This window comes from Callionymus lyra, chromosome 1 (assembly GCF_982586985.1).
Source record: "Callionymus lyra chromosome 1, fCalLyr1.hap1.1, whole genome shotgun sequence".
NCBI lineage: Eukaryota > Metazoa > Chordata > Actinopteri > Syngnathiformes > Callionymidae > Callionymus > Callionymus lyra.
The window spans coordinates 19,968,254-19,994,951 of NC_141818.1; the positions used below are offsets into that span (position 1 = coordinate 19,968,254).

General features: G+C 37.7%; 1 protein-coding gene across 1 annotated transcript in view; it reads right to left on the reverse strand.

Moving 5' to 3' along the window:
- Positions 1-16,754: 16,754 nt before the first annotated feature.
- The window catches only part of galnt9 (polypeptide N-acetylgalactosaminyltransferase 9), a 104,392-nt gene continuing 94,448 nt past the window's right edge, over positions 16,755-26,698 (reverse strand). The window contains exons 10-11 of the mRNA XM_087796553.1: positions 19,699-19,866; positions 16,755-19,610 (exon numbers count right to left, since the gene is read on the reverse strand). Of these exons, the coding sequence (XP_087652679.1) occupies positions 19,464-19,610; positions 19,699-19,866 (315 nt within the window). The 3' untranslated portion in view covers positions 16,755-19,463. The remainder of the gene's footprint in view (positions 19,611-19,698; positions 19,867-26,698) is intronic.

Here is a 26,698-nt window from a genome sequence, read left to right on the forward strand (position 1 = left end):
GTGCTTCTGATTTGCTGCATCGTGTCCCATGACCCTTTAAACTTAAGAGTAATAATAATAAAGGGTAAAAATAAAATAAATAAAAGGTTTTTGCAGCGTGTGACGTCATCACATGGGACTTACCCCGACTGAAATAGAAGCCCGGACCAAAATAGTACATACACAAGGTTTCAATCCATCTTGAGGCAACAAATGTTTCAGGCAATTTTTCTCAAGGGCTCAGCAGTCCAGAAGACATACAGAAGTTAATGACTCTAGATGGTTCTCATGGATGTGTTAATGGTATCCCTTTTTGTCTTGTTTTTGTTGTAAGATCAACATTCCCCTTTGATCACAGGAATTTTAATAATGGATAGGTTTTTTTATTTTTTACAAACTTCATTTGATAATTGTGTGTGTAAGAATGTGCAACTCACTGCTCTAAAGTCTTTGTACTGATTGAAACGAACACATGTGCCCCACTTTAGCAAACATTCAGAAAGCTTGTTGAACATATTGGTGCCCCCCCCTGTGGATACAATGGGTAGCCTGGATCTTCAAATCAAAGAAGGCAATAAAAAAAATGGAAAAAAAAACAAAACATGAAAGCAAACCAAAAACAATATGGCCGCAGGCACTAGAGTTACATCTTGGCAAGATTAATGAAGTCTTTTCTTAAACCTGAAACTACAACAACCTAGTGAACAGACGTCATACTGATAGGAGATGTAAAATCACAATTGTGCAGCTTCATTTTTCTTTAAAAAAAGACACATTCTATCCATTTTCTGATAGATGTCGTTGCTGGTTAAACGCCAACAGGTCAGTAGAGAGCAGCTTGGCATCTGCGCAAGTGCTGGCTCAGTTACTCCGCACCAACTAAAAGACTGAAAACAGGACTTTTTATTTCATTTTAAGTGGCCAACGAGAACCTTGAAGGGGAACATACACTCAAGTATTCCACAAGGATAATCTACAAGACGTATAGACACTAGGACACGCTCAGTGTCTTTGCAGTAACCTGAATAAATTACACAGTGTGTTCCACGCGCGATAACAGCAAGAGAGTGGCGCGTGTGTGCTTGTTTTACCACCTCATCAATCAACCTTGGTAACAATCTAAAGCCTGTCGATACAGGATGAAGAATAACACTGGGCCATGTTTGGAGCTCTAGATGAGGATATAGTTTGTTGGTGGGAACAAGACCATATCATGGCATGAGAAAAAGTGCCGACATTTCTCCTCAATTTGAAGATGGGCTGTAATTCAACGGACATCAAGTGACCACGGACTCAGGATAGGATTTAAAAAGCAGTGACGGACCAGATTCCTACTGCTGTTGTCAAACAGAGTCAAAGTGTTTCACCAAATGAATGAGAGCGGTGAATGGAGTGGGTGACATCAATAAAAGCACTTCATATCTGAAATTACCCCACGGGGATCTAGCTGAAATCAATTTGAATAGAAGCCTTTCTGCATTAGTTTATTGGAACTGTAGGGGTTTGTAGACTGCCTTACCAGGGATGTTTTATGATTCTCAGTTTGGGACTGTCAGCTACAAATCACCTTGTCCAGTGTTCATCCAAGCCTTAAATAGTGTTGTTCATATAAGAAAGCAAACTTCTACATGGCGGATATGATTCCTGTCACAGTCCAGTGTCTCCAAAATTGTTTTCCCTGTTTTTTTTTTATCAAAGACTGCATGGCTAAAATGTAATGGATGTCTGAGTTTGAGCAAGTGCATTTTCCAAAACAGATACGTAATAGAATCGATTTGAGTTAAGAAACGCTGCGGCGTTAGTAACAAAAGTTAGCTTTTTTTTCTGATTCATGACACAAACAAACCATAAATCACGTCTGACAGAATGCAGACAACTGTGTTTCCAGCAGACTGATGCCAGAAAACTTGAATTACCTTCAGCCAAGTGAATATGACAAACTACATCTATACTACATACTTTATAAAATATAAATCTCAATTCCAATCTCAAGCCCGGTATACAGTGATGCCACTGTTTTTTAACCTTCAATATACAACATTGGGAAAACTGCATGTTGAAGCCCACATTTTTAAAAGTTCATGAAAATCAATAGTCGGGTGATATCCTTTGCAAACGTATCAAGGACAAATGGAAGCAAAGTTTGATAAGGATATTTTATTTATAGAGTTGGGAAAAATAAACACAAATATATCCAATATTATACCTTTAGTTAAAGCAGCTCTTAATATATATTATTCTCATTAGGGTTAAATAATGTGAGTGCTCTGCTGGTCACTGAAGAACTTTATTGAAGCTAATTAAACATATACTTAAGTCATTGTCTTGTTTCAAAACCCATTGAATAGGAATGTGTGTATTTACCTCTTCCTGGATATCGGCAGTGGTCAATCTGCCAGGTCGCTGTATTCACTCCATTCGCCCATGTTTACGTCACCCCTATTCATTAATGTTGATGACGTAGACAAACACGTGGTTTATTTATAATATTGAAACTTGATGAAGTATACGCTCCACAAATGTCCGACAACTTTTCCATTTTTTCACTCCACATCTTAGATAAGAAAAATTCCTGGTCGAGTCCAATGAGCCATGTTAACGGACATTTACCGTAACTTCTGACGCTAATTTCATGAAGTTATATATACCACAAGAAACATGTACGTTTTCTGAAGAAAACTTATATTGATGAGTTTGATTAAGCTTCATGAAACAGTTTATGTCTGTTTTTCAGAGATTTATACAATTATACACTTGAATGTAAACAATTGAAATGCCTGGAAATGCTGACAGTGGGCTGGGGAACATATAAACTGTAGATGATGTTCTGGTGTTCCATGTGAATTTGGAAAGTTTTGAAGGTGTTGTTTGTAATTGCAGCAGTCATGCTTATTCTTTGAGCAGTAGATGCATGTATATAAAATCTCACCTTCTAAGAAACACTGCTATACTACTTAATGAAGCTTCACTAGATGAAGGTTACTATACTTTGTGATGAAATGTGTGTTGCATTCTTGTGAGCAAGTTGTTCCATGTTCATCGGAACAAAGAGCATTTTTTCCAACCTTTTTTTCTGTTTAATGTTTATGGGATCCAACCCCTTAAAATATACATATATATTATGGTTTAGTCTGCCTTAAATTCCTCCATAAACAGTGTTATAAGCTGGTTATAGTTGTTGATGATGGTGTAAAAATGTTCACTTTTCTTGCGTTCACTTCTAAATCATTTTCTGGCCACGATTCATTTATTTTGCCTTAAAGCATCTTTGGGATTCGATATCGTTCGCATCTCCTCATTTGTTCTCTCATCCTGGTTAACAGCAGCAGCTGCCTAGTATCACTTCCAAAAATCACCCTGATGGTGGTCCACAGTGGCTCATCTCCACTGGATAGTGTAGACATGGCACTGTTTTCCCTTCTGAGATGTCACATGATCGTCCAAAATTACTTTGTCATTTCATTACCAAACTATACAAATATCTAGTTTTGCCACAGCACCTGTTACCTGTCATCTGTCAAACCTCCTTCTTCAGCCTGATGGCACCTGAGGGTATCGCCACCAAGTTCTAAGATAGCACCAAGTACCTTTCCTTTTCAGCTGTGGTTTGCTGCCTTGACGATTGAGGTCCGATTGGAAACTCATCCAGATAAAATGTCACTTGCCTTGACATTAAGAAACCCTTTAAGGTTTAGGGTTTTCCTTGATTTTCTGGAACTCCTTTGTTGTTCTCAGTGTTATCTTGATCTTTTAAGTATTTATTTTATTGAGAATTGTCTTTAATTGTTTAAGCACTTTGTGACCCTGGTCTAGAAAAGCGCTATATAAATATAAATTACTTGCTTACTTATTACTTAAAGCATATTCCTGTATCAATATGTTCTTATAAAGTTTAAACCTGAAATGTGTCTTGAGGTATCTAGCTTTATTCAATGTACACAAGTTAGCATAGAGATATTATTCCAAATTAAACACATGTTTGACACTTCCCATTGAGAATATATATATATATATATATATATATATATATATATATATATATATATATATATATATATATATAATATATATAATATATTTAGATTGACTTATTATTATTATTATTATTATTATTATTATTATTATTATTATTGTGACAGGCTTAGACCCAACTGACCTCAGTAATTTCAGGCCTATTTCTAAGCTCCCTTTCTTGTCCAAGATCTTGGAGAAGGTGGTGTCTGAGCAGCTGTCTTTGTTCCTGGATCAGAGCGACATCCATGAGAAGTTTCAGTCTGGCTTCCGTAAACATCACTCTACGGAGACAGCTTTATTGAAAGTGTCCAGTGACATCATGATGTCGGCTGACTCTGGTAAATTCACTGTTCTGGTTCTCTTGGATCTGTCCTCAGCCTTTGACACAGTTGATCACCAGATCCTGCTGAGAAGACTGAGGGATGAAGTGGGACTGTCTGGGTCTGTGTTAGAATGGTTCTCATCTTACCTTTCTGGGTGCAGTTTTAGTGTATCTGCCAATCAAATGAGGTCTGAATCGGCAGATCTGTTGTGTGGAGTCCCTCAAGGTTCTGTTCTGGGTCCTTTATTGTTTTTGCTGTACTTGATTCCCCTCGGTAAGATCATTCAGAGATTTCCAGATGTTTCTTATCACATTTTTGCTGATGACATCCAGCTCTACTGCTCTTTTGACCCAACTGAGCCCCAAAGGCTGAACAGCTTAGTCAATTGTTTGCTAGAAATCAAACAATGGCTGAGTGAAAACACTTTACAGCTAAATGTGGACAAAACTGAAACTCTGGTGATTGCTCCTGATGATAAGATTCCAGGGTTGAGTCAGTACTTGGGTGACTTAGGTCAGTCTGTCAAAATGAGCCTGAGAAACCTGGGTGTTGTATTTGATAAAGACATGTCTCTAGTTCAACACTGCAGAAAACTGACCAGAAACTGTTTCCTTCAACTGAGAAAAATCTCTAAACTTAGGAAAATGTTGTCGGAACATGATCTGGAGCTTGTAATCCATGCGTTTGTTTCTTCTCGTCTGGACTATTGTAATAGTTTGTTTTCATGTCTTAACAAGAAGGAGCTGTCTCGCCTGCAGTTGATTCAGAACTCTGTAGCGAGAATTCTGACCCGCTCAAGTAGGAGAACTCACATTTCTCCGATCCTTAAAACTCTTCACTGGCTTCCAGTTTCTTTCAGGATCAACTTTAAAATTCTGGTTCTTACGTTCAGAGCTATTCATGGTCAAGCTCCTCCCTACATCACTGATCTGATCCAGCCTTACACCCCAGCTCGGGCTCAGAGGTCTGTGGATCAGAATCTACTTATGGTTCCACGCACACGGCTCAGGACCAGAGGAGAGAAATCTTTTCAGGCTGTTGCTCCTAAGCTTTGGAACGATCTTCCTCTCTCTTTGCGCTTGATGGAGTCTACTGACTCCTTTAAGAAACACCTTAAGACGTTTCTATTTGTTCAGGCTTTTCCTTGAATTTCTCGAACTCCTGTGTTGTTCTCAGTATTATCTTGATCTTTAAAGTATGTACTTTTTTGAGTATTGTTTTGATTGTCTAAGCGCTTTGTGACCCTGGTCTCGAAAAGCGCTATATAAATAAATATTACTTACTTACTTACTTACTTACTTACTTATATTTCAAACATATTTTCCTAATTTGCTAGTGCAAGTCCTCCCAGTGAGGGTGCAAATGCAATTTCAAAACAAAAATTTTCATCAAAACCATGACACTAAAAATACTGTCAGTTATCGAAAAAAGTAATTCATACTCAAATACGAAGCAACATTTAAATTAAACCACTTCGCTTTAATATAATTGTTACCGTACAGACAAGAAGAAATATTTATACTTAATATTCACTAAGGTTTAACAGAAACTGCTTGACAGTAAAATGTTTTAAAAGTTATATTGAGATATTTTCATAAATTGTTTCAAGAAAGCATGTGAAAACTACATCTCGTGTCAAACTTTAGGTAAGACTTTCAACTTTAGACAATGGTGTTTGTAGAAATATATAAAAACCTTTCTGGTAAAAGAAAAAAAGGCTCAAATAGAGAAGTATTGGAAACAAGGGCAACGATGACAACAGGTGATTTTTCGACACATGAGGTAAAAGTGATGGACGACCTGTCACTTTGCTAATCTCTCTCAGACTGGCTGATTGGGAGCAGGTTTGCTGATGCTTGACGTCCATCAGGTGTGTGAGGATTGTAGTGTTGATGTCGATGTGTCAAAAGGAAAAAATATATAGGAATGTTTTTCATGTTGCAAAATAGGGGCGACATAGCTCAGATGGTAGAGTGGTTGCCTGCAGTCCAAAAAAAGGTTGCAGGTTCAATCCCAGCCCCAGACAAGCTTGTGTCGTTGTGTCCCTGAGCAAGACACTTCACCCTGATTGCTCCTGATGGTGAACTTGGCGCAAGTGTGCATGCCTACTCCCATCAGTATCTGTGAATGGTTGAATTTCCCCTCGCGGGACTAATAAGGGATTCTAAAAAAAAATAAAAAATAAAAAAATAAAAATAGGTTTGTATAGTAACAGTCAAAAGCTCAAAAGTTAAAGCTGTGTAACGTCATTTCAATCACTTTTTCTTTTGGTGAAATGAAGAGGTAAGTATTATTAAATGATGAAATAAAAGGTATACATCTGTAGCTTGTAATAAAGAAAGGATGCAGAAAGTGTTTTAAGGCTAAATCAATTGTTAATATTTTGTGACAGCAGAACATTAAAAATGCATTATTTTTCAAATGTTGTTTTACTAGTTTTCAAAATTGATGGGCTGATGAAGCTTCATGAAAAAGTGTCATGTGTTTTTAAGCTTCATTAAAAAATGATGTGAAGTTTAAATATAATATCTGTTTAAAGCAATAGATAATAGAACAGAGAGTTGTTGGACTTTGAAAAACAATCACTGCTTCATGAAGCTTCATAAACCATTCATGGCAAGTATTAAAATGAGAACTGAACTTGACTTGACTTTTAAACACAACAATATACAATTCATCCATCAATTAACCTCCAGGTTGAAAGTCATTTCACCCTACTAACTTAAACAAAGGTTGTTTTTTTTTGGGTGTATATTTTTCTCATGAATATACTTTTATAATTAGATATTTAATACAAACGGTAATATATTTGAACACATGGATTGTTTTCTCCAGGTGCATCAGGAGCATGATGTTTGCCATTTCTGCCTAGAACGTGTGGTTGTCCCTCATTGTTGGCTAAAAAAAGATACAGTAAAGAGCAGAAAACAAACAGTTATACATACTAACGTGACTGCAATAATAATTCAACAAAAGGCTCTAAGCTCTCCAAGCACGCCATTATTATTGATGAGCTCTGCTGATTTTTTTCAAGCTATTTCAAAGAGCCAAAGTGTTGGAGGTTGAATGGATCAGCATACTCCAGGTAGCCTTATAAATTTTCATAGCAAACTTACTAGGTGCTCATTTCATTTTGAATCTTCTGCAGAGCCCTCTGTGAAGGACGGCGTGTTTTTCTTGCATAGTTTGTCCTTGTTAGATTTACCTCAAACACCAAGAGAAAGAAATTGGTGCGGATCGGTCATTTGGTCTGATTATTGCACTTAATTGATGTTTATAATCTGAAACACTGTCTTTTGTGATTGTTAGTTTCCCTGATCCAGAAGATCATCTTGCAACGGATTAGACGAGAGAACAACCTTGATCAGATTTTTGACTAAGTGCATTTTCCAAGTAATTTGGAAGCGTTGTAAATTGGTTGTGCTTTTTGTTCAAGAGGCGAGGGCTGCTGCAAACTTTTGTTGCACAAATACACAATGTAAAAACGACATCAAGGGCATCGACGGCAGCCAAGATTTAAACTGACTGAGCTGATTATTGAGATAGATAGAGGTTCATTTGTATTCACAGATGAGGGCAAAGCGACTACATCACATTCTGTCAAGAGACTGAGACTTGCAAATGAAAGCAACCCACAGGTTAAATCAATAGTCTGTCCAAAATAATACTGTAAAGTGCCACACTCGGGCCTAATGAATCCCTAAAACAAGTTTACCACCTGAGTGACCACAGTACTTAAGTATCCTCGTGAGAGAAAAACAATTTGACAGGAAATATTTTAACATATCAGAGATGAGTCGCATCTGGTGAGAATAGTTTTTTTTTCCTGTCGCTTTTATCCTCAATGACTCTGTCATTAGCATTTAGAGAAAAGCTATTCTGAGGAGGGTTGGCATTTGCATTTTCTTTCCCGTCTGTTCAGTATATTGGGAGACAACCTTTTCTGCGATGAACTCTGTACCTCTGCCTTTTCACTTGGGCTGAAGCACATGTGCACACATTTGCTCTGACAGGCTTGATTGACAGATGTCATTCACTGTCTAAAAGGCATTGATTGTATGATACTGATATATATTTTTTGAAGATTAGTCTAAGAATGATGTAAAATTATAATTTTTTTACAAGACACATTTCAATTTCATTAGAAATAATAATAAATCATTACATTTTGTGTTGTTTTCACCAATAAATTGGTTCACTTTGCCCTGTTACAGCTAACTCAAAGTCTATACAGCTAAAAAGTAAAAACAATATGTTAATATGTTGGTAAATATGTTCATCACGTGACAGATCAAATTTAATGTTGAGATATTTTTTAGAATTTGAATTATTTCAGATAGAGATGATAATAATTATGGATGGAATGGATTACCATGAAATTAATTGGGGTTTAGGATTTTGTTTTTCATGATATTTGCCCTAATGTCGTTTGTCCAAAATACAAAACAATCAACACGTATTTAAAAATTCTATATAGTCATGGCATTCATGTTGTATTACGCAGACAGTTTATCCCTAAAAAAATATTTCCAGAAAGTAATATGTAATATGTTAAGAAGACTCAAAATAACACTGTAAGAGGATGAATTATCCTGTAATTGTTATGAATATCAATTTAATTTTTTTTTTTTAAACATGATCCATCTCTAGTTAAACTAAGTACCAGCAAAAGTAAAACCAAATCAACACCTGTGCAATACAACAATAGTGATCCTTTATCAAAACTATCATCATTCATCTGGAACTCCTGCGTTGTTCTCGGTGTTAACTTGATCTTTTAAGTATATATTTTATTGAGTATTGTTTTGACTGTTCAAGCACTTTGTGACCCCGGTCTGGAAAAGCGTTCTATAAATATAAATGACTTCCTTACTTACTTACATCCTTTGCGAAAACAAGCGCAGGTGATGCAAGTTTCTATTAAGTCCAGTATCTTTATTTGAAGTGTAGAACATGATCATTCAGGCCCTTCGGTCAGTTACACATCGAGCAGCAGTTTAAACTGTTGCCCACATAAACGCACGGACGTCTGATTGTCCCATTACCGCCCCACTGTATCGTGAGATTGATTCCATTCAGCCGTGTTATTGGCAGCCTGGATGGCTGCCAGAGAAGAGGTGAAACAGTACAGCACTGCAGCGCTCCTGTGACAATTCAATTAGCCGCCTCCATCTTTGCAGCACCTTCACCTGACCTGCGTCAGTAATTTTCGCTGACCTAAAGCATGAGAAGTGGAGAGGCCTGTGGGTTTGAAGTAAATAAAGCTAGATTGCTGATTTGGTGAAAAGAAATGTGTCACATTAGTCATGAACCCTTAGTATCTTCACATTTAAAAAATCTCCATTGATGAAATTATATATTTTAAACTAAATACAAAACTTTTAATAAATAATAATAACATACCCAAGGTTAAATTGAGAAATATTCAATACATGTATAACAAATTATTTACTTGCTCTCTGTCACAAAAACACTCGAATAAATGTACAAATAAATATACCAATTCAAGTTTAAGCCTGTTAATTATTTATTGACTTTTGATTCAACAATTTAAAATATGTAATAACTGTTATGGGTTGTTAACTTTCATCTTAGAATAGTTAGTTTGCATGTTTGTGACAAAATATTTGTATATGAAGAGAGCTGATTCGTCAGTTTTCAAATGATCCTTGACTTGCTTGTGTTTCGAGTTTTGTGCGTGTTTATCTGACATTTATATTTGTAAATTTAGTAACGGATTATGGTACAGATACAAGGACACATTTAAAAACATTTCATACATCTGCAACAGATTTGTGTCAATAATAACTGTATAATATCCTTTTGGTTATATTTCTATTCATAGTGACATAAAAACTGATTGCATGACAAAGTTTCATAGAGCAATTTTTAGAGGTCAGGAAGTGGCGACATTTGTGCTAAAATTCTATGAGGTTCCACCTACTGAGCTCTAAAAAACAAATGCTGCTTTATGAAGATTCATTTGACCTTTGTCCCTTGTTTATTGTGAGGGGGTTGTTTTAAAAAACGCTGCAATAAAATAACTTAAATTAAACTAGAAACTATTGAAATATAAGTTGAGGCTGTACAATCTCTGGAGGTAGTCTTTATAAACCTTTCCCAAACTTCCATTTACATTTTCCAATTTATACTGTACACTGACAAATGTCTCTCACCATGTAAGAAATATAACAAATCCTCTGGTTGCTCTGCACCTCCAGCCGAGGCAATTTTCCTCCTTTTTTAATAAACTGAACAAAAGATTAATTTATTTAGTATTGTGTTTGACAGCCACGTAGGTTTTCCCTTCATTAAGCATAGCCAGCAGGTCAACTCTTTGAGATATAGTTAGCATCTTCCTCTGACTCTTGGGTGCAGCAGTGGTTTCAACAGCAGGTGCTTGAAGCACTGAATGCTTAGTGGACATAAGGGAAATAAATCAATACATTTTGGAGGTAATAAAAAAGCCCAAACATTTCACCTTTAAGCAACACTACCTCATGGCAAAAACGATCAGGATTCAATTTAAAAACTACAGTTTCAGTTTCAAGAAGTCCCTTGACTCTGGACCGGAGTCTCCACTTGTTTAAAAATCCATCAATTGTTAAGTTATCCCCAAATGGCGGAGATCAACCAACAACAATTGAGAACTTAAAGCTGCGTATTTAAAAAAAAAAAAATCTAACCACTCAAATGACATCAAACGTTCGTTGAGTGGCACAAACATCAACCTGAGTAATCCTTGACTCAGCTCGGTTTCTTGATCATGGCTGACTCTGGCTGTGCTTCTCCTCCCACATCAGTGTGCAGTTCACAGGCAAGGCTCTGAACTCGACAAGAATATATGACTCAGAGGGTAACTTCTATCTCTTCCCGTCACAGCTACAAACAGAATTTTTACTTTTACCTCTCGGCTCATGAGACATGCAGGAGCTTTAACTGTTGTTTGAATTCAAGGGTCTCTCCATGTGAATTCAACATCTAAAATGGCTACCGATCCTTGGTTGAATCTTAAGTGGGCGAAGGTTGCGGCTTACTTGGATAAACAGATTTTTAAACTTTAAATAAATGCTAAACTGAACATTTGTCAATTATTTAAAAATAAATATTGATTTCAACTCACGACATAATAAAAGCTGAAAAAAACAATGTATTATCCTTGTAATAGGTCTATATTTTCTCTATATGACAGACCTGGGCAAAGTGCGGCCCGGGGGTCACATGGGGCCCTTAGACTGTATTTATGCAGCCCCATGATCGTGTTGCAATTCCTTTAAAAGCTAACTTACAATTTCATTTTGCATTTATTTCACCATATAACAACACCTTAAATTTTTTTTTCTGTTTACCACCCTTTCTCTTTATTAGTGCGTTTTCTGAGTATTTCTTTTTTCTCGAAATTAACCTGACTGGTTCGTTAACACCTAGACATGAGCCCATTTGTGGATCCTTTGAGACTTTCTTAGGTAGAGAGTGTCCTGTCTTCTTTGAGTGCAAACTCCCTCGGTGTCAATTACAGCCATTTTTATGGAGGCAAGCCTTTAATAGGGTCAGATTACTGCCCCCTGCTGGGTGTCGACTGCATTGATCTTTCTCATTAATTAATAAAAGCAACAACAACAATAATAGCAATTCTGTTGACTCCTGCTTGTCCCAGGCAACATTGAGGACCCACTTCTCATGTTGTCCATCTTCTGATCAGAAGGTTCTTTCAGAGTCAAGGAAGGAATGAGTCTGTGTTGATGACATTTTAACTTCAGAGTTGTGTTGAGGTTTACAACCACGGTCCTTTTGATCTATTGCCTTTGAAGTTCTTCTGATGGCTTTTGTCTGATGGTTCCTTTCTGATCTTCTTTTCATCCAACACATTAATAAACAGAGCATGTACTCCACTCGTGTTTGTACCGAACAATTTGTGCCGAAACGTTTCAGATGTCGCAAATTTGATTGAAAATCTTGAATACTTAACAGACAATTTTGTTGGGTTCAAATAAATAAAAAATAATTTCTGCAAATTAAAAAAGTTTTATGTATATAATAGGTATATAATAATAATATTTATTTGTCTGAATTATATGTTGTTTATTAAAATTGTACCCATTCATGGAATAAATGTCATGGTTAAAATTATTAAAATTGAGTTGCTTGATCAGTTTTTACTGAGTAAGACATAATAATCATGTTATTGAAAAATACAGTGTCGTCACTTTGTAATTTTCCTCTTTCCATTTTCCTTTTAAAATAGGTGTCTATTCAAAACTTTCTAAGGATGATGTTTGTGGTTCATATTTCATTCTTATTTATGGTCAAAGCATTTATACTGTGGCAATATTTTTTCCCTGCAGGAGATACGGTTATGTTTATTAATTCATGTTTCATTGTGTTGTTTAAACCACAAACATAACAGCACTGCTTCCACAGGCCCTCACATACTCGGTGCACCTTGGCGGCGCCTGTACACCTCTATCTCGGAACAACGCCGGGCCTAATTGTATCTCGGAGCTACTGTGCTGCTCATCTCAGGAGATCTCATTATAGGATCCACAAGCTGTTCAGGCACGTATCTTCTCTCACTCTGGTCTCTCATCACATCAGCTTGTACGGCAGAACTCTCTGAAATCCCCACCATATCACTTCTACTATTGACAGGATGGAGCAATTAATGTTTATTAGGAAATTGCTCCGAGGACCGAAAGAGAGAGAAAAGTATTGAGACAAAAAAAGATCTCACTGTAAGCTGTCAATACTGAGTGTCTACTTAAAGTCTCTGATCTCACCCATAAGAAATAAGACTTTTGTTCTTCACAAAGTTTTTTGTCCTTTTAGCAGAGTAGACGAGGTTGTTCAAGCACCCTGCCTTTTTTTTCCACTATCCTTTTCAGATTATATCCGACTGAAGAATTTTGTTCCTCCTTCTAACTGAAGAGATGTGAGTGCAGTGAGCAAAACATAAGAGCAGCTCAGCATGTGTTTCTGTAATTGAAAGGAGGTTAAGTCCAAAGTGCAGCCCTTTTTTCTTTTAACAGAGATAAAGAAGAGAGTGCAGACAGGGTGAAACGGGTGGAGATGCAGAAGAAAACCAGAAGAGTAGCAGCTAGAGCAGAGGTTACCAACACTGTGCCTGTGGGCAGATGGTTGCCCGCCATGACAAGTGATGGCGCCTGCAAGGCATGTTGTAAAAATAGAAGTAGGGTTCCTGACTCAAATGTCCAAGATTTAATTTGATTTCATTTTCCGATGCTTGTTCCCTTATGGGGGTTACACGGGGGGACTGTACCAGCTACTACAGATGAGAGGCTGGGGACACCCTGAACAGTCTGTCACATAGCACAAAAAACATACATACACACACACACTCAATTTTCTCCAGTTCCCAATCAATGTCTGTATATTTTGAAGCCAGTATGTCGTAGGGCTGTGTTAACCTCTACGTTTCTGGATTGTGGGAGGACTGGCATGCCCGTAGTAAACTCACGCAACACGGGGAGAACATACTAACTCCACACCAAAGGTTCACAAGTTGTTTCACCTCAAACCTGGAAGCAAACCCGCAACCTTCTTGCAGGCCCCAAATAAAAGAGATAACTGTTATTGCCAGTGTTGTAAACACAACACAGGAATTGTTTAGGGTGGCATTACACAATAATATAAAAGGTAATAAACAAGATAAAAAGCGATCAATAAAATACAATGAATGAAAATAAAACAAGGGACATTAACATAAAATGGCATATAAAAAATTAAATACATACAATATAATACATTTTACGCACAGTGGTTCACAGCAACAAGGTTGCAGGTGCACATCCTGGTTAGCAATTTTTAGCATTCCTGTGGAGTTTGTATGTTCTCCCCGTGTTGGATGGGTTTATTCCGACAGTCCAAAAACATACAGAAGTTGATTGGGAACTTGCATGAATTGTACATTGTGTGTGTGAATGGTTGTCTGTCTTTGTGTGCCCTGCGATAGATTGTTTACCTGTTCGGTTTTCCCCCGCCTTTCTCCCGAAGAAACTGGGATTGACCCTCCACGACTTCAATAAGGGAAAAACAGCACATAAAAAAAAAGAATGATGTTTGTGATCCGGGCAGCAGACAGGTAGAAATAGTTCTTGAACCAGGATGTCCTAGCTTGAATGCCTCAACGTGCTGGTGACGCACAGTTCCTGCAGAGATGGAAGAGTAAGTCATTTTATTGCCAGTATTGTAAACACAACACACAGTCTAATTTTTGGTCTTTTAGGACAGAAAAGGAAAAGATTAAATTAGATTAGTAAATCCCCAGAGTTTGGTCTTGACATTAGTTGCTCTTTAAATACAATAAATCGATTTTATGAGGATGCCGTGGAGAAAAAAAGAATTAAAACAAAAATCTGAGGACTCATCACATTTACAACTAATGCAAGATGTTATGTAAACAACTGTGTGATTTTTGGTAAAATATGCTGTTTCTTTATTGTCGATTTCATTAACTATCATCACAATATAAGATGGTCGGTTTATTTGGCCCTGAAACTTACATCATTAAAACTTTTGCTCCATCCCTCCTCACTCAGACGGCTATCTGTCCACATCTCTGCACCTTCCAAACACACAAGTAATTGCAAGCAGGGATTGATTTTTTTTTCCTCCTTTTCTGTTTAATTCTTGCACAGCTCTCTAAAATCTTCCCTTTTCCATTTTAAGCAAACATAGATAAAAATCAGAACTCTAATGTTATTATAGTCACAACAAAATTAGGATTTTCTGGAGAATTTCTATTGGATGCTTTCTCACCATTTTCTGCAGCTGAAGGAATAAATAGGTCACTTTAGGTTCCTGGCTCGTCTCCAGGCTTAGAAACAGTATTGTCAGCAGGGGTACGGCTGGTGGCCCAATGCTTACGATGTGGTGTCCTTGTTCGTCCGAGCCCTCCCCCCCACACCATATTTTAACTTCCCATCACTCACTGTCAGTCGCTCGGTCTTCCCTGTGGTGAGAAGTTGTATCCGTTTATTTTGTCATTTCTGTTAAGTGAAGTAAACACACAACAGAAGCTCGTCTGAATATATATTCAATATGTATTCTATTATTTAGTCCATGTAATAACCTAAATTAAACAAGGTAGCACAATATTATATGTGATTTAACATGTTAATAAGAGGTACATTTTTTAATGATCTCATTAAAACTTCTCAGTGGTTTAAGTTTAAATGAGGAGTGTGTATTAGCAAGAATAGGCGATAGTATATGTATGGCAATGATATAATACATTGTGAGACCGTAGTAACAAGGATATTGTAGTATTTTCAGAGTACTTGACTATATTGTTGCAGAATTTACAGACCACATGACTCTTGTTGTCCAAAATATGTCAAAACATCCGCTTTTAAAGCCGAAGGAGTCGCCCGTATCCTCTTGTCCTCAGTCATTGTTAGGATCTTGAGGGGAATCATAGTTCCTTTAGCTGCGGACGATCTAATGACTGCTGCTATCTAGTGACCGTAAGTTTAATTGCAACACAAAAATGAACAAATGGCGGGGATATTTGCATGTTATTGATAAATAAATAAAATTATTATTATTATTTTTTTTTTCTTTAAGCGAGAGTCGGGGACACACTGAACATGACGCCAGTTTGTCGTAGGGCTGTGTCAACCTCTACGTTTTTGGACTGTGGGAGGAAGCCGGAGTGCCCGGGGTAAACCCACGCAACATGAGGAGAACATAGAAACTCTACACTTTGCACTTTGTTGAAATCAATAATAAAATAAATATAATAAATAATATAATTAAAACATGATATGAAAGCATAAAATAAAATGTAAAAAATGTATCAAAAGTTGATACAGCACAGTAAGATATTGTAAGAATAAACAATGTGTATTGCAGTATCAATATTTTCTAACATGAAATATCATTTTTGTGTAAGACTCACTAAGATGAACTAATTTAGTAAATGAAGCTCAAATGCAGCAACTTTTTAAATCCAAGTGGCAACTTTCTGACCTGGCAATGTTAAAAGAAAGTCCAAATAATCTTCAATTAAATGGCTTGACTTTAAAAGCTACATTGCTGTAGACACTGGTTATGCTAATTGGAAAACAGAACTAGAAGAAGTCTTTAGAAGTCCACAAACGATCAGGTTATGTAAGCTGTGAAACCAAACTCTCCTGAACTCATCGATCAAAAACTTCTCAAAGACCACATCTGGGGAAAAAAAGAATGGTTCTCTGCAAGTTTAATAATTGGAAAGTTTTCAGTTGCTTCTCAATGCCTGTTATCCAGCGAGTGGGCGGGCTGGAACAATCACAGAGCGCAGGGCAAACCCAACGAAGGCTGAAGTGGTCGAAGAGCTGGCAGAACATCAGATACTTTGAACAGCTTTGCACGAGATAACAAATAAAGGTTTGGGCTGCAGGATTGAGTGAGGGGTGATGAACAAGGACAAAAAAAAGGTCATCATAAAAATGATTTTATTATCCTAATTGTTGTCGGCAAGGACATATATCAATGTAGCGCACTTTTTACAATACAATACTATCATAGGACAGCTTTATACATTGTTTTTAAATATGGATGACCTCAAAATCAGTTTGTACATGCTTGTTGGCCTGACATTCTGTGGTCAGATGAAGCAACCAAAAAAAAAAGGCACACGAATGCTCCTGTTCACTGTGAGCAACACAGTGAAACAGAAGGAAACGTCGATGGCTTACTTGAGTGGCGATAATGCTTCTCGGTCAGGGGACGGTAAGTGAAGAGAGAATGTTGTGAACATGGTTAACTACCAAATAAAAACTCCCTTTGATGTGAGAAGAAAATCCAAATGACAGTTTTTATGTGAGAATATAATATTCTTGAGTTATTTTTACATCAAGCAAAGGGTAGAGGATGAAAGGTTTTCCTCTTTTGCTATGTTTTATTGAGAATCCCTGTCACAAAGGGACTTTTATCACATGGCTTTAACATAGGTTTTCTGGCGTACAAATCTGATACATGTGAGCGGCGTGCTAGAGCACATCAAAGTCAGACACCTATGAGGTCAGAATCTACCGTGAACGGCAGAACACCACATCCTCATCGTCTTTTGTCACGAGACTCGACAGAGTTTTTTTTTTTTGAAAACATTCAGACGACATACATCTTAGGTACAGAGTTTCAGGTATCAGATGATTTTTGTCTTTTACCCTAAGAGTTTGAATGTGTCACAGTGTGTGTGTTTGTGTGATCAAAAAGAATAAATCAAAAAGAATCAAATACATTAGAGAAATAAATAAACATAAATAAGAAATAAATAAACATTTCCGCAATCATTCTTCAAATTTGAGCTGTCACTGTGTCATTCGCTGATAAAATAAGAGTAAGAGAAATAGAAAGTTCCATAAAATAAAATAATAAATATAATATTGAATTTTTTGCAGCCTCCACTCCCACAACAACAAATAAGTGACCTTAACCCTCATTCGTCTATCTGCAGAAAACGGACTCAAAAGGCGTGTAAAGGCTGATATTTGTCATTTCTTTACGACTTTGTAGCTGAAAGTGTCAGTTCTAACATGGCTCTTATATAATCTCGGACACATAAAGTTTTGAGAGGCATTTATCCTATCATACCATTAAGTTTTAAACCCCAGTTGCAAAGGTTTTCCCGAATTTACATTATAAGGGGCGTGGTTGACTTGACTGACGAGAGCACTTAAAGTGTCGACTAATGCCTCTTGATCAGAGTCTGGCTTAACCTGAAGAATGCCTTTTTTTTAGTTGGTTGTGAATTCGCTTCAAAAATGGTGGCCAGTAAGAGACGAGTGAAGTCACAAATAGTACATCCATATCCTATACAGTCTATGTTTGGAACGGATTCAATATTGGGTTGCTTCTTTGCACCACTTTAACAGTAAAACCCAGATGAAAAAACACTAGTTTATCTTAATGTTTCAGATGTTTTTGCCATGAATTGTTTTAAAGTTAACACAATTATTTGTGTTTTCGAATACTTAAAATGTTAAATTTGGACTAATTTGTACTTTTGGTTTGTAGATTTACCATTTTCCATGTTTTTGTCATCAAACAATTTAAATGATATGACTCTATTTTGAAATGAGACTAAACTATCCTAAAGAAATGCCTCTTTCCCGCTCTTTTCAAACACTAATAGAAATGTTATAATGTTGTCCATGTTAACAGAGGTATACTTGTGAAGGATCTTTAACAGATTACATTTTCATGCCTTAGATTTCATTTTACTGTTGAATCAGTATATTCCTCGCTGATTGTCATTCCTTCACAATATACTCGATGTCCCGTGAAAGTGTTCTAGAGCAGTGATCTTCAACCTTTTCTACAGGTTTAGCATCAGCATTATTGTAATGGGCCGACATTTCAACAAAAACTGAAATGTAAAATAGCAGTGCTGGTAAAGTATAAGTGCATGATAAATACATCTCACCAAACGCGGAATTAGCCCGCAATTCTGGTGTCTCTGCTACAAGATGGTCACTTTTAGAATTTGTAATTTACTAGTTCAGTAAACAGGTTGAGGAAACTTGACTGAAAAAAAAGTGTCTTGACATGTTAAAAGATCAACCTAATGTTACTCTGGTGTAAACGTTCTCTTTTATTTAAAATAAACGGCTTTCAAATATTAAATACATATTTGGTGACAACTACCCTAGAAGACTCTGAACTTTATGAAATTTTCAAAATCTCCTGTTACTCAGAAATGGCAGCTTTTGAGTCATTTATTTGCCCTGAAAAAGCCACAGCGATGTCTGGAGCAATTTCCCAAATTGCGGAGGAAAACTCTCCCTCCGATGGAAAGGTCGACAGCAATCACATCTTTTAAAATTGCTCAGATTGCCACAGAAATAAAATAAAAAAACACTCACTGTCGAAGAGCTTCACAAACAAAAGTGTTTAAGGACTTTCAAAGCCTCAGTTGTTTACGTGTGGATGAAATGCGGGTCAGTGTGAACAGCATCCCTGTAAAGTCACTGCTGTGCACATGAACTGAGAGTGTTTTACTTTAAGACTGCGTGGCCTGAGGCGAGCTCAGCGTGCCGTCAGGGTGCCATCGATGTCACATACTAGCAACAGTTGGTTCCTAAACAGTTCACCGTTTGAGATCCAAGCATGGCCTGAAACGTTGCCCTCTCTTGCCTCAAGGCTTCAATGCCTCGGATGCTTAATCCAGTTTCGTATTATCCACTTCTGTCCAGAGCATCTTTGCACCACAAGACGCAGACCAAAGTTGGCATCTTTGGACATTTCCACTTCCAAACAACGACCGGTGTCCCTGCTGATGATCGGCCCGTTCTGCAAAAAACAGAAACATTACAAACATCTTCTTTTAATATGGACCTCGATCCAGAACAGGAAATGTTCTTTCCTGCATGATTCTCACCTGTGTGAAGTCCCAGAGTCTCTGGGAACTTCTCGAAACTACTTCACACTTTTTCAAGCTAGGAGTTCGTCCTCGTCCGTCGTCAACCAGGCATTTTGTATCAGGCAGGAAAGTGGTCGACCCCAGGGGACCAAGCTGGAGGAGCCCTTCAGTAGAATAGCGGGCGAGCTGAAACCCAGAGATAACAAATTTCGTTTGTTTTTTTTGCCACAAGTGACGGAACTGCAATCACAGCAAACTCTTCTTCTCAGAGAATATTCCCGGATCTGCGGAAAACGCAAGTAGAGTGTGTGCTTCAAAAAAATGTGAATTGTCGGAAGAGGAGAGGCACAATAAGTACAGGTGAGATTAAAAGAAGCTATATTATGGTAAAATGAACAATCCCAGACTCGTATTATGGTAATACTTATCTGTTGTAATTACTCTGATAACTAAACTAAAATAATATTCAGAAAGACGCTAGTGATTGTTTTATGAAGCGACAACCATTCCTTCAAAGCCCAACACTTCCTGCTCCACAATCTATTGTTATTCTATTGTGAAACCTCACATAATTTTTAAACTTACGACGCCACCTATGGTGCTCTAAAAAGCTTCATGAAGCTTTTACCAGTCCTTCCATCGAGAAAACAAGTCTGTTATTTCCTAAAAAATAAAATTTAACAGTCCAGTTTTTTTTTAATATTTCGAGCTGCTGTAATTTATAGAATAAGGATGGCAATGAAAAATGCAAGGATAATGTTGAGTTCTTTCAAGTTTACAAAATGTATCGCATATTTAACAACTAAAGTGTTTTCTCTAGTGAATAAAAAGATCAGCAATGTTTATAATATTTATATATATACATTTTATAATAATTAATATATTTTCTATGGTGTTTAAGATGCATAGAAGATTAAGACAAGGCTTTTTTGGTAAGCATAAAGCTGTTTGACCACATTGTCCTTGCACAAGTGCTGAGTCATAAAAAACATTAATATCATGCCAAACCAAGGTCGTTTGGACCTCGCCTGGATTACACCTCTCAGCTTTATATAAATCTCTGTAAGCATCATTATATTTTAAGGCTGTCAAATGATCTACCGTGTAAATGTAATTTTTCTCTTCTGTTTTTTTTTCCACAACAGTTCCTTCTTGTCAACCCTTAAAGTAGTAGCGCACATTATACTGCATATAAATCATGATTTATGCTCTTTCTAAACCTGTGTTACCTACAATTTACAATATAACATCTAGAAAATTAGAGTAAAACTTTGAAAGTGAAATTAATGTTGGAATAATGTTTAAAATGGAGCAAATATTTTTGGTTATGGGATGCTTAATGTGCTCTATGAAAAATGCCACATTGGTCGCTAATAAAATGATAATATTAGAAGGGGTGTATCCTTTATAAAAAGACAGAAATCCAATCTTCCCTTTGCTAAAATAGTAGTGGGTTTGTGGGGTAGCTGTGTGGGACTGTTTGAATATTGAAATTTAAGAGAATAGCTGCAGTAATAGAATTTTGAATAAGCATGTATTCTGTTCTAACAGCTATTTTGAATTTGAAATGTTGGCCTTGTGTATGGTTGACTTTGTCACATCTGTATTTTCATACCCTCGGCCCCAAGAAGTATTGCCTATCTTCTATTTGGATTGATGCATGTGCACTCCCAACAAACACATCTCATCTGTATCTCCTGCAGGAAAAAATATGACCCTCTCGGATCAACCCTCCACATGAGAGGCTCGTCACTGATCCGTATCTATTACGCAAGGATACAGTACAGATATCATTATTTATTTATTTGAGTGCCAGAAAATGATATGCCAGGTTTGTGTGTGTGTGTGTCTGAGTGTGTGATCTGCTGCATGACAGCCGCACACACAGAAACACGTCAGTAGAGGTTCACCGAAGAGCACCGGCTGCTTTGGTACCGACTTCTGTAACAGAACTCTTCAGAATCCAGACGGCTGGAGAGCTGCCACGTGAACAATGAGTCGTTGGATGCTTCATTGATATGTTAACTAAGTCATCTGCTGCCAAACTTTCCCTATGAGGCTCTTACATTTTTCAGGAAATAGATGCAGAAATTGATTTTCTGAAAGTCTAACAAAATGGGCCAAACCTTTTGTAAAATTCGGGTCACTGAAAGTGTCGTCTCTTCGGATCAGACATTGAATTGTATATGAATAGAAATACAAGACTCAGCAAGTGTCAAGCTCCGATTAAAGAGAAGGTTCTCTGACAAATGCCAGATATTTGAAACAGCGTTTTACATGCACCACAATGAAGCGAAAAATGCCACAATATCCATGTACACAGGTAGAAGCACCAAGAAATATGACTATTTTAACAGATGCACAGTATTTTCTAACAAAGGAAATAAGAAGGAAACATTGGACCTCAAAGTGGAACAACATGATATTTTGTCTGTTTGATCTTTTTCATCTTATTTTTTTTCATTATTGGTTTAATTTTGATCAGTCATGAATTTCTCAGTAAAACTCTTTAGCACAATTTTTGATGGTCTCCAATATGCGACTTTGACTGTACAATATGCTCGGAAACCCATGTGACCAATGAATCCCTTGGTGGTGGGTCAGTGTTTGTATAGTGAGCCATCTCTCATGTTTCTTGGAATACATATATTGGAATCTGGCTTTGCAAAAAAATTCAAATGTTAACTCAACACAAGTGTTTATGACATTTCACTGTTCCAACACTGGGGGAGCCAGAAATAAACGTGTTGAATCATCTGGAGACACACATACCTCTTTTTTAAGATTACAAGTACGTTGAGTCAGCAGTAAAAGCAGTACGTAAGTCTGAAAAAATGATTCCTAGATTTCACATTGTCATGACAGTTTTTACCGTAATGTTGTTAAATCCCTGTTGCACCAATGACAGAAACGGCATGCACATATTAAGCAGAAAAGATAAAGGCTTGTGTTATCAGTTTCCAGTTTAGTTTCCTGTTAAATGAAAAAAGTTTCCGAAAACTTCATATGAAAACCCTGTCCATGACCCACTGCTGTATAGCAGTTTGGTAGTCACTCCATGGGCAGGTAGCCAGGCAACGCAATCCTTACAGATACAAATCTTCACAGAAAATACAAGAAAACGTTCGGATTTTTTTTTTTTTTTTAAACTATTTCAAATGTGTTCTGTATTTGACTGGCTTCAAGCATTTGCAAAAAAGTATTTCCAAAAGACAGAATTGTGTTCAGGCGGCTTGATTAAAAATACTTCATGGACTTTTGGTCTGGTATCTCCCTGTAAGCTGAGTTATCCACAGTGTCAACTGGCACAAGGAAATCGTATATAATCCCCACTAATGTCTTTTTTTCAGCTCGGTCTCACAGCCTCGTGTTTGCTGCTTCATTTGAAACAGAAGCGTATCAAACAATTAACAACCCAGCCAAGTCCATTAACCTTTGCTTCAGCAGTTCTATTAGAGGCTTAATTGCCTTGCTTCCAGAATGTTTATCAGTCGGCATGTTCGTGGTTCACTGCTGCCACTATGTAAGCGTGTTTTGATGCGAGCTTTCACTTCTTTTCTCTACATTTACAGTACTTCTCTCCACCAGGCCGCTACGAGCACTTTTAGGCACAGATTACGGCAAATACTTTAAGAAGGGCTTGGGTCTGCAGTTCCAGACTCTGGACAAGCCGTCTACACAGAACCAGAGAACGGTGTAGCCTGGAACAAGACCCCTGGGAATTTAAGAAGCCTTAAGTAAAAGAGAGGTTATTTTCGAGCTGCACATGACTACAACTAATCTCTACCAAGAGTAGAACATACTGAGATGTGGCTTTTAGTTCAAACACATTCATTATTCATAATAAATGGCCTCCATTAGAACAGAACAGTATGTACCTTTTACAGTAAATGGTGCTGAAAAAACAAGGGTTTACATTATTTACTTTTTCAGTGCCCGAATTAATTATCTCAGAAAGATATTTTGATTAACAGCGTTGCAAATTAAACAATCAGGTGAATTACAAGGGAAATGATTTTTATATTTTGCAAACTAGCTGCAACAATATGTTGCACAAAAGGTATCTAGCCCACCTCAAGGTAAATTTGCAGTCTTGTCAATTTCTGAAACCAATTTAAATCCAAATTAGGTTTATTATAGTATCCCCAGCAGCAAATACATCATCCGTCAGATCAAAAAATCTCAGGAAGCTGTAATAGAAATCAGCCGCCATGATAGCGGAGTAAAACTCCCTGGGTAATTTGAAGAATGTGAAGGGTAACGAATCTCCACACAAAGCTTTTACTGCTCTACCGCAGAAGTACCATACCTATATATTCCTGATGGCAAAAAATGTCTTTGCATAAAATGAACCAAGCTTAAAAGCAATACATAATCACAATGTCCCACGGAATCAAATTTGTCCTCTTCACTTTGATGTCGGCCCGCACTGTAATCTGATGATACAGAGACGGAAAATGTATTTGTTTATTTCTCCAGGGGGGATGAGGATTTAAAGGGTTCAGTGGAGCTTTACATCACCGGACACACTAAGTATGCAGGCGAGCTCCTGGCTTTCTTTTCAATACTCAATCACACCAGACATTCACTGAAGCGGTTAGCAAAAGTGGAAAATGGCTGAAACAACAATTAGCAATTATCTTTGATTTGACTGGGATGCAAATTAGCAAATGTCAGCGTTGTGCTCTAGAGTGCTGAATTTGCACATCGCTTGTTCAACTAAAGGTTATGTTTACCACAAGTACTGCTCTCTGGAGAGTTTCTAGTTGTTTTTTTCTCTCAGGTACCTGCAACTGACCCAGTTTTTACTTATGGAGCTCTGCAGAGTTAATACATACTTTTGCTAGCAGCTGCTGTACTACCTACTATAGGTATAAGGCTTTTTCACATTTTCTTGTTTTCAAGTCATTTGAAACATTGTTTGTTCCATTATGAAAGGGAAACTTACGTCAAATCCAAACTCTCCCGACTCACTCACATGTTAAGTCTTGCTCTCCAACATGCATTAAGTCTCACATCATGACCATGTTTTGAACTTATTTCTTTATAAACTTCTCCCACGTCTGAAATATCAATGAACGAGAGGTTACTGGAGCGGGACCCATTATGATGGAGTCCCTAAGAGGTGGAGACTTCTGGGATTGATGACGATACGTGACAAACCTTGATGCTTGATGATCAGAGTTGAGTGGGTGTGGCTATGGTAAACACTTTATTTAATCTCCAGAAAAATAAATTGTTTCAGTAGGAGGAGCTTTAGCGCATTTTCTTATGTAAATATTTAAATGAAAAGAGAGTTTTGTACCAACAGACACTTACTGATGAGTACAATAGAGGTCCAAGATCTATTTAAGACACATCTAACTCAATACATTAGTTGCACTTAAAGCTGCTGCCAATTATATCTAGATTTTTTCGATTTCAGTTTATTTAGGTTTGCAAGATAATCTTTAATATACTAGTTCAATTCATGACCAGGTAGCGCAACGTAGTCACTAAACCTCCATTAGCTTATTAAAGAAGTATTTTTTAAATCACTTCAGTTGGAGTTAAATCCTATTTAAGTTTAGCAAGTATCCAGGTCTTACCATATTACTCAGAAAACAATAATAAAACAAAGCTGGTTAAATACTGGTTAATAGCTATTAATACTGGTTATCGCCGACACTTGGCAGCGCCTTTCGCCAATTGAAACAAGTTATTCGGTTATTTTTTATTGTGTTATTACTGTTGTTTTGTTGTTTAGTGGTAAAATTTGTGTTTTCTCGAGACATTTACGCCGTATCTGTTCAAGAGACGCGTCGTCAGTGACATATCTTCTGTTTAGCGTCATCTACGTCAGTAAGCTGGCAGCCGTTAACGGTGGAAGGTTTCCATCTATCCACACTCAAATTTCTGGCCGTTTGAGTGCACCATTTGAGTGTGCATAGCACACTACATATTGCACACTGCTCAGTGAAAACATACTTGTTGATGCTGAAAAAACGTTACTTCCGGGCAAGTTCAAGACCTGTAACTCTTGCCTAGGCTCCCTTGGCTCTTCACCGTCTATGAGATCCCTATGACTTTTGTGGAGGTAATTGAGGGAAAGACAAACAAACACCTAAGAAGATGACTGGGCATTCCCCAAAGTTTCTCTTCAGTGGGCCTCTACATCCGGTCTGGGCAGATGCAACTCCCCCTGTCATCAGTCGTGGAGGAGTACAGTGTGGCGAAGTGCAGAGTCATACGTAGCCTTAGAGATTCCAATGATGACTTGGTAAAACAAGCAGGGGTTACAACCAGGTCCGGTCGCAAATATGCGGCCGATAAAGCTGTGGATCAGGTAGTAAGCTCACTAAAGCTGCAAGACTTTATCTGCAACCAATGCATCCACAAGAAAGGCCTCAGTTCTGTTCACTTTCAATTGTCGGGAGGAGCAAGTGCAAGGACCAGACGAGACATGGTGCAGGCGGAGGTTTGGAGCAGAGAAGAGGAGAAGCAGACAGCTAGGGCAGTGGAACAAGGTTCCCAGGCAGCTTGGACAAAATGGGATCTGCCCAAGTGCAAGATCACGTGGCAAGAACTGTGGAGACTGGAGCCCTATCACATCTCCTTCCTCTTGAGGTTCGTGTATTATACCCTACCTCTGCCATCACACCTGCACACATGGGGACTGAAAGAGGAACCACTCTGCGACCACAGCGGGAACCTGGCACACATACTGTCAGGGTGTAAAACAGCTTTAACCCAAGGATGATAAAGTCATCCTCTCACTCGCTAACACCTTAGAGCGGGAAATAGTCAAGAGAGCAGCAGGAACAGCCACAGGGAGAGCAGAGAAGGAGCCAGGCCTACTCCAACAGCAAGAAGGAAGTCCAACATCCTTCAATCTGCAAGCTTCTGGGAGATGAGGGCTGACGCTGGAAGGAGGCTGAAGTTCCCGGCGGTGGTCCAAAAAACCCTCCGGCCTGACATCGTGCCGTGGTCAGCCAAAGACCAGAAGATAATACTGGTCGAACTAACCATTCAATGGGAG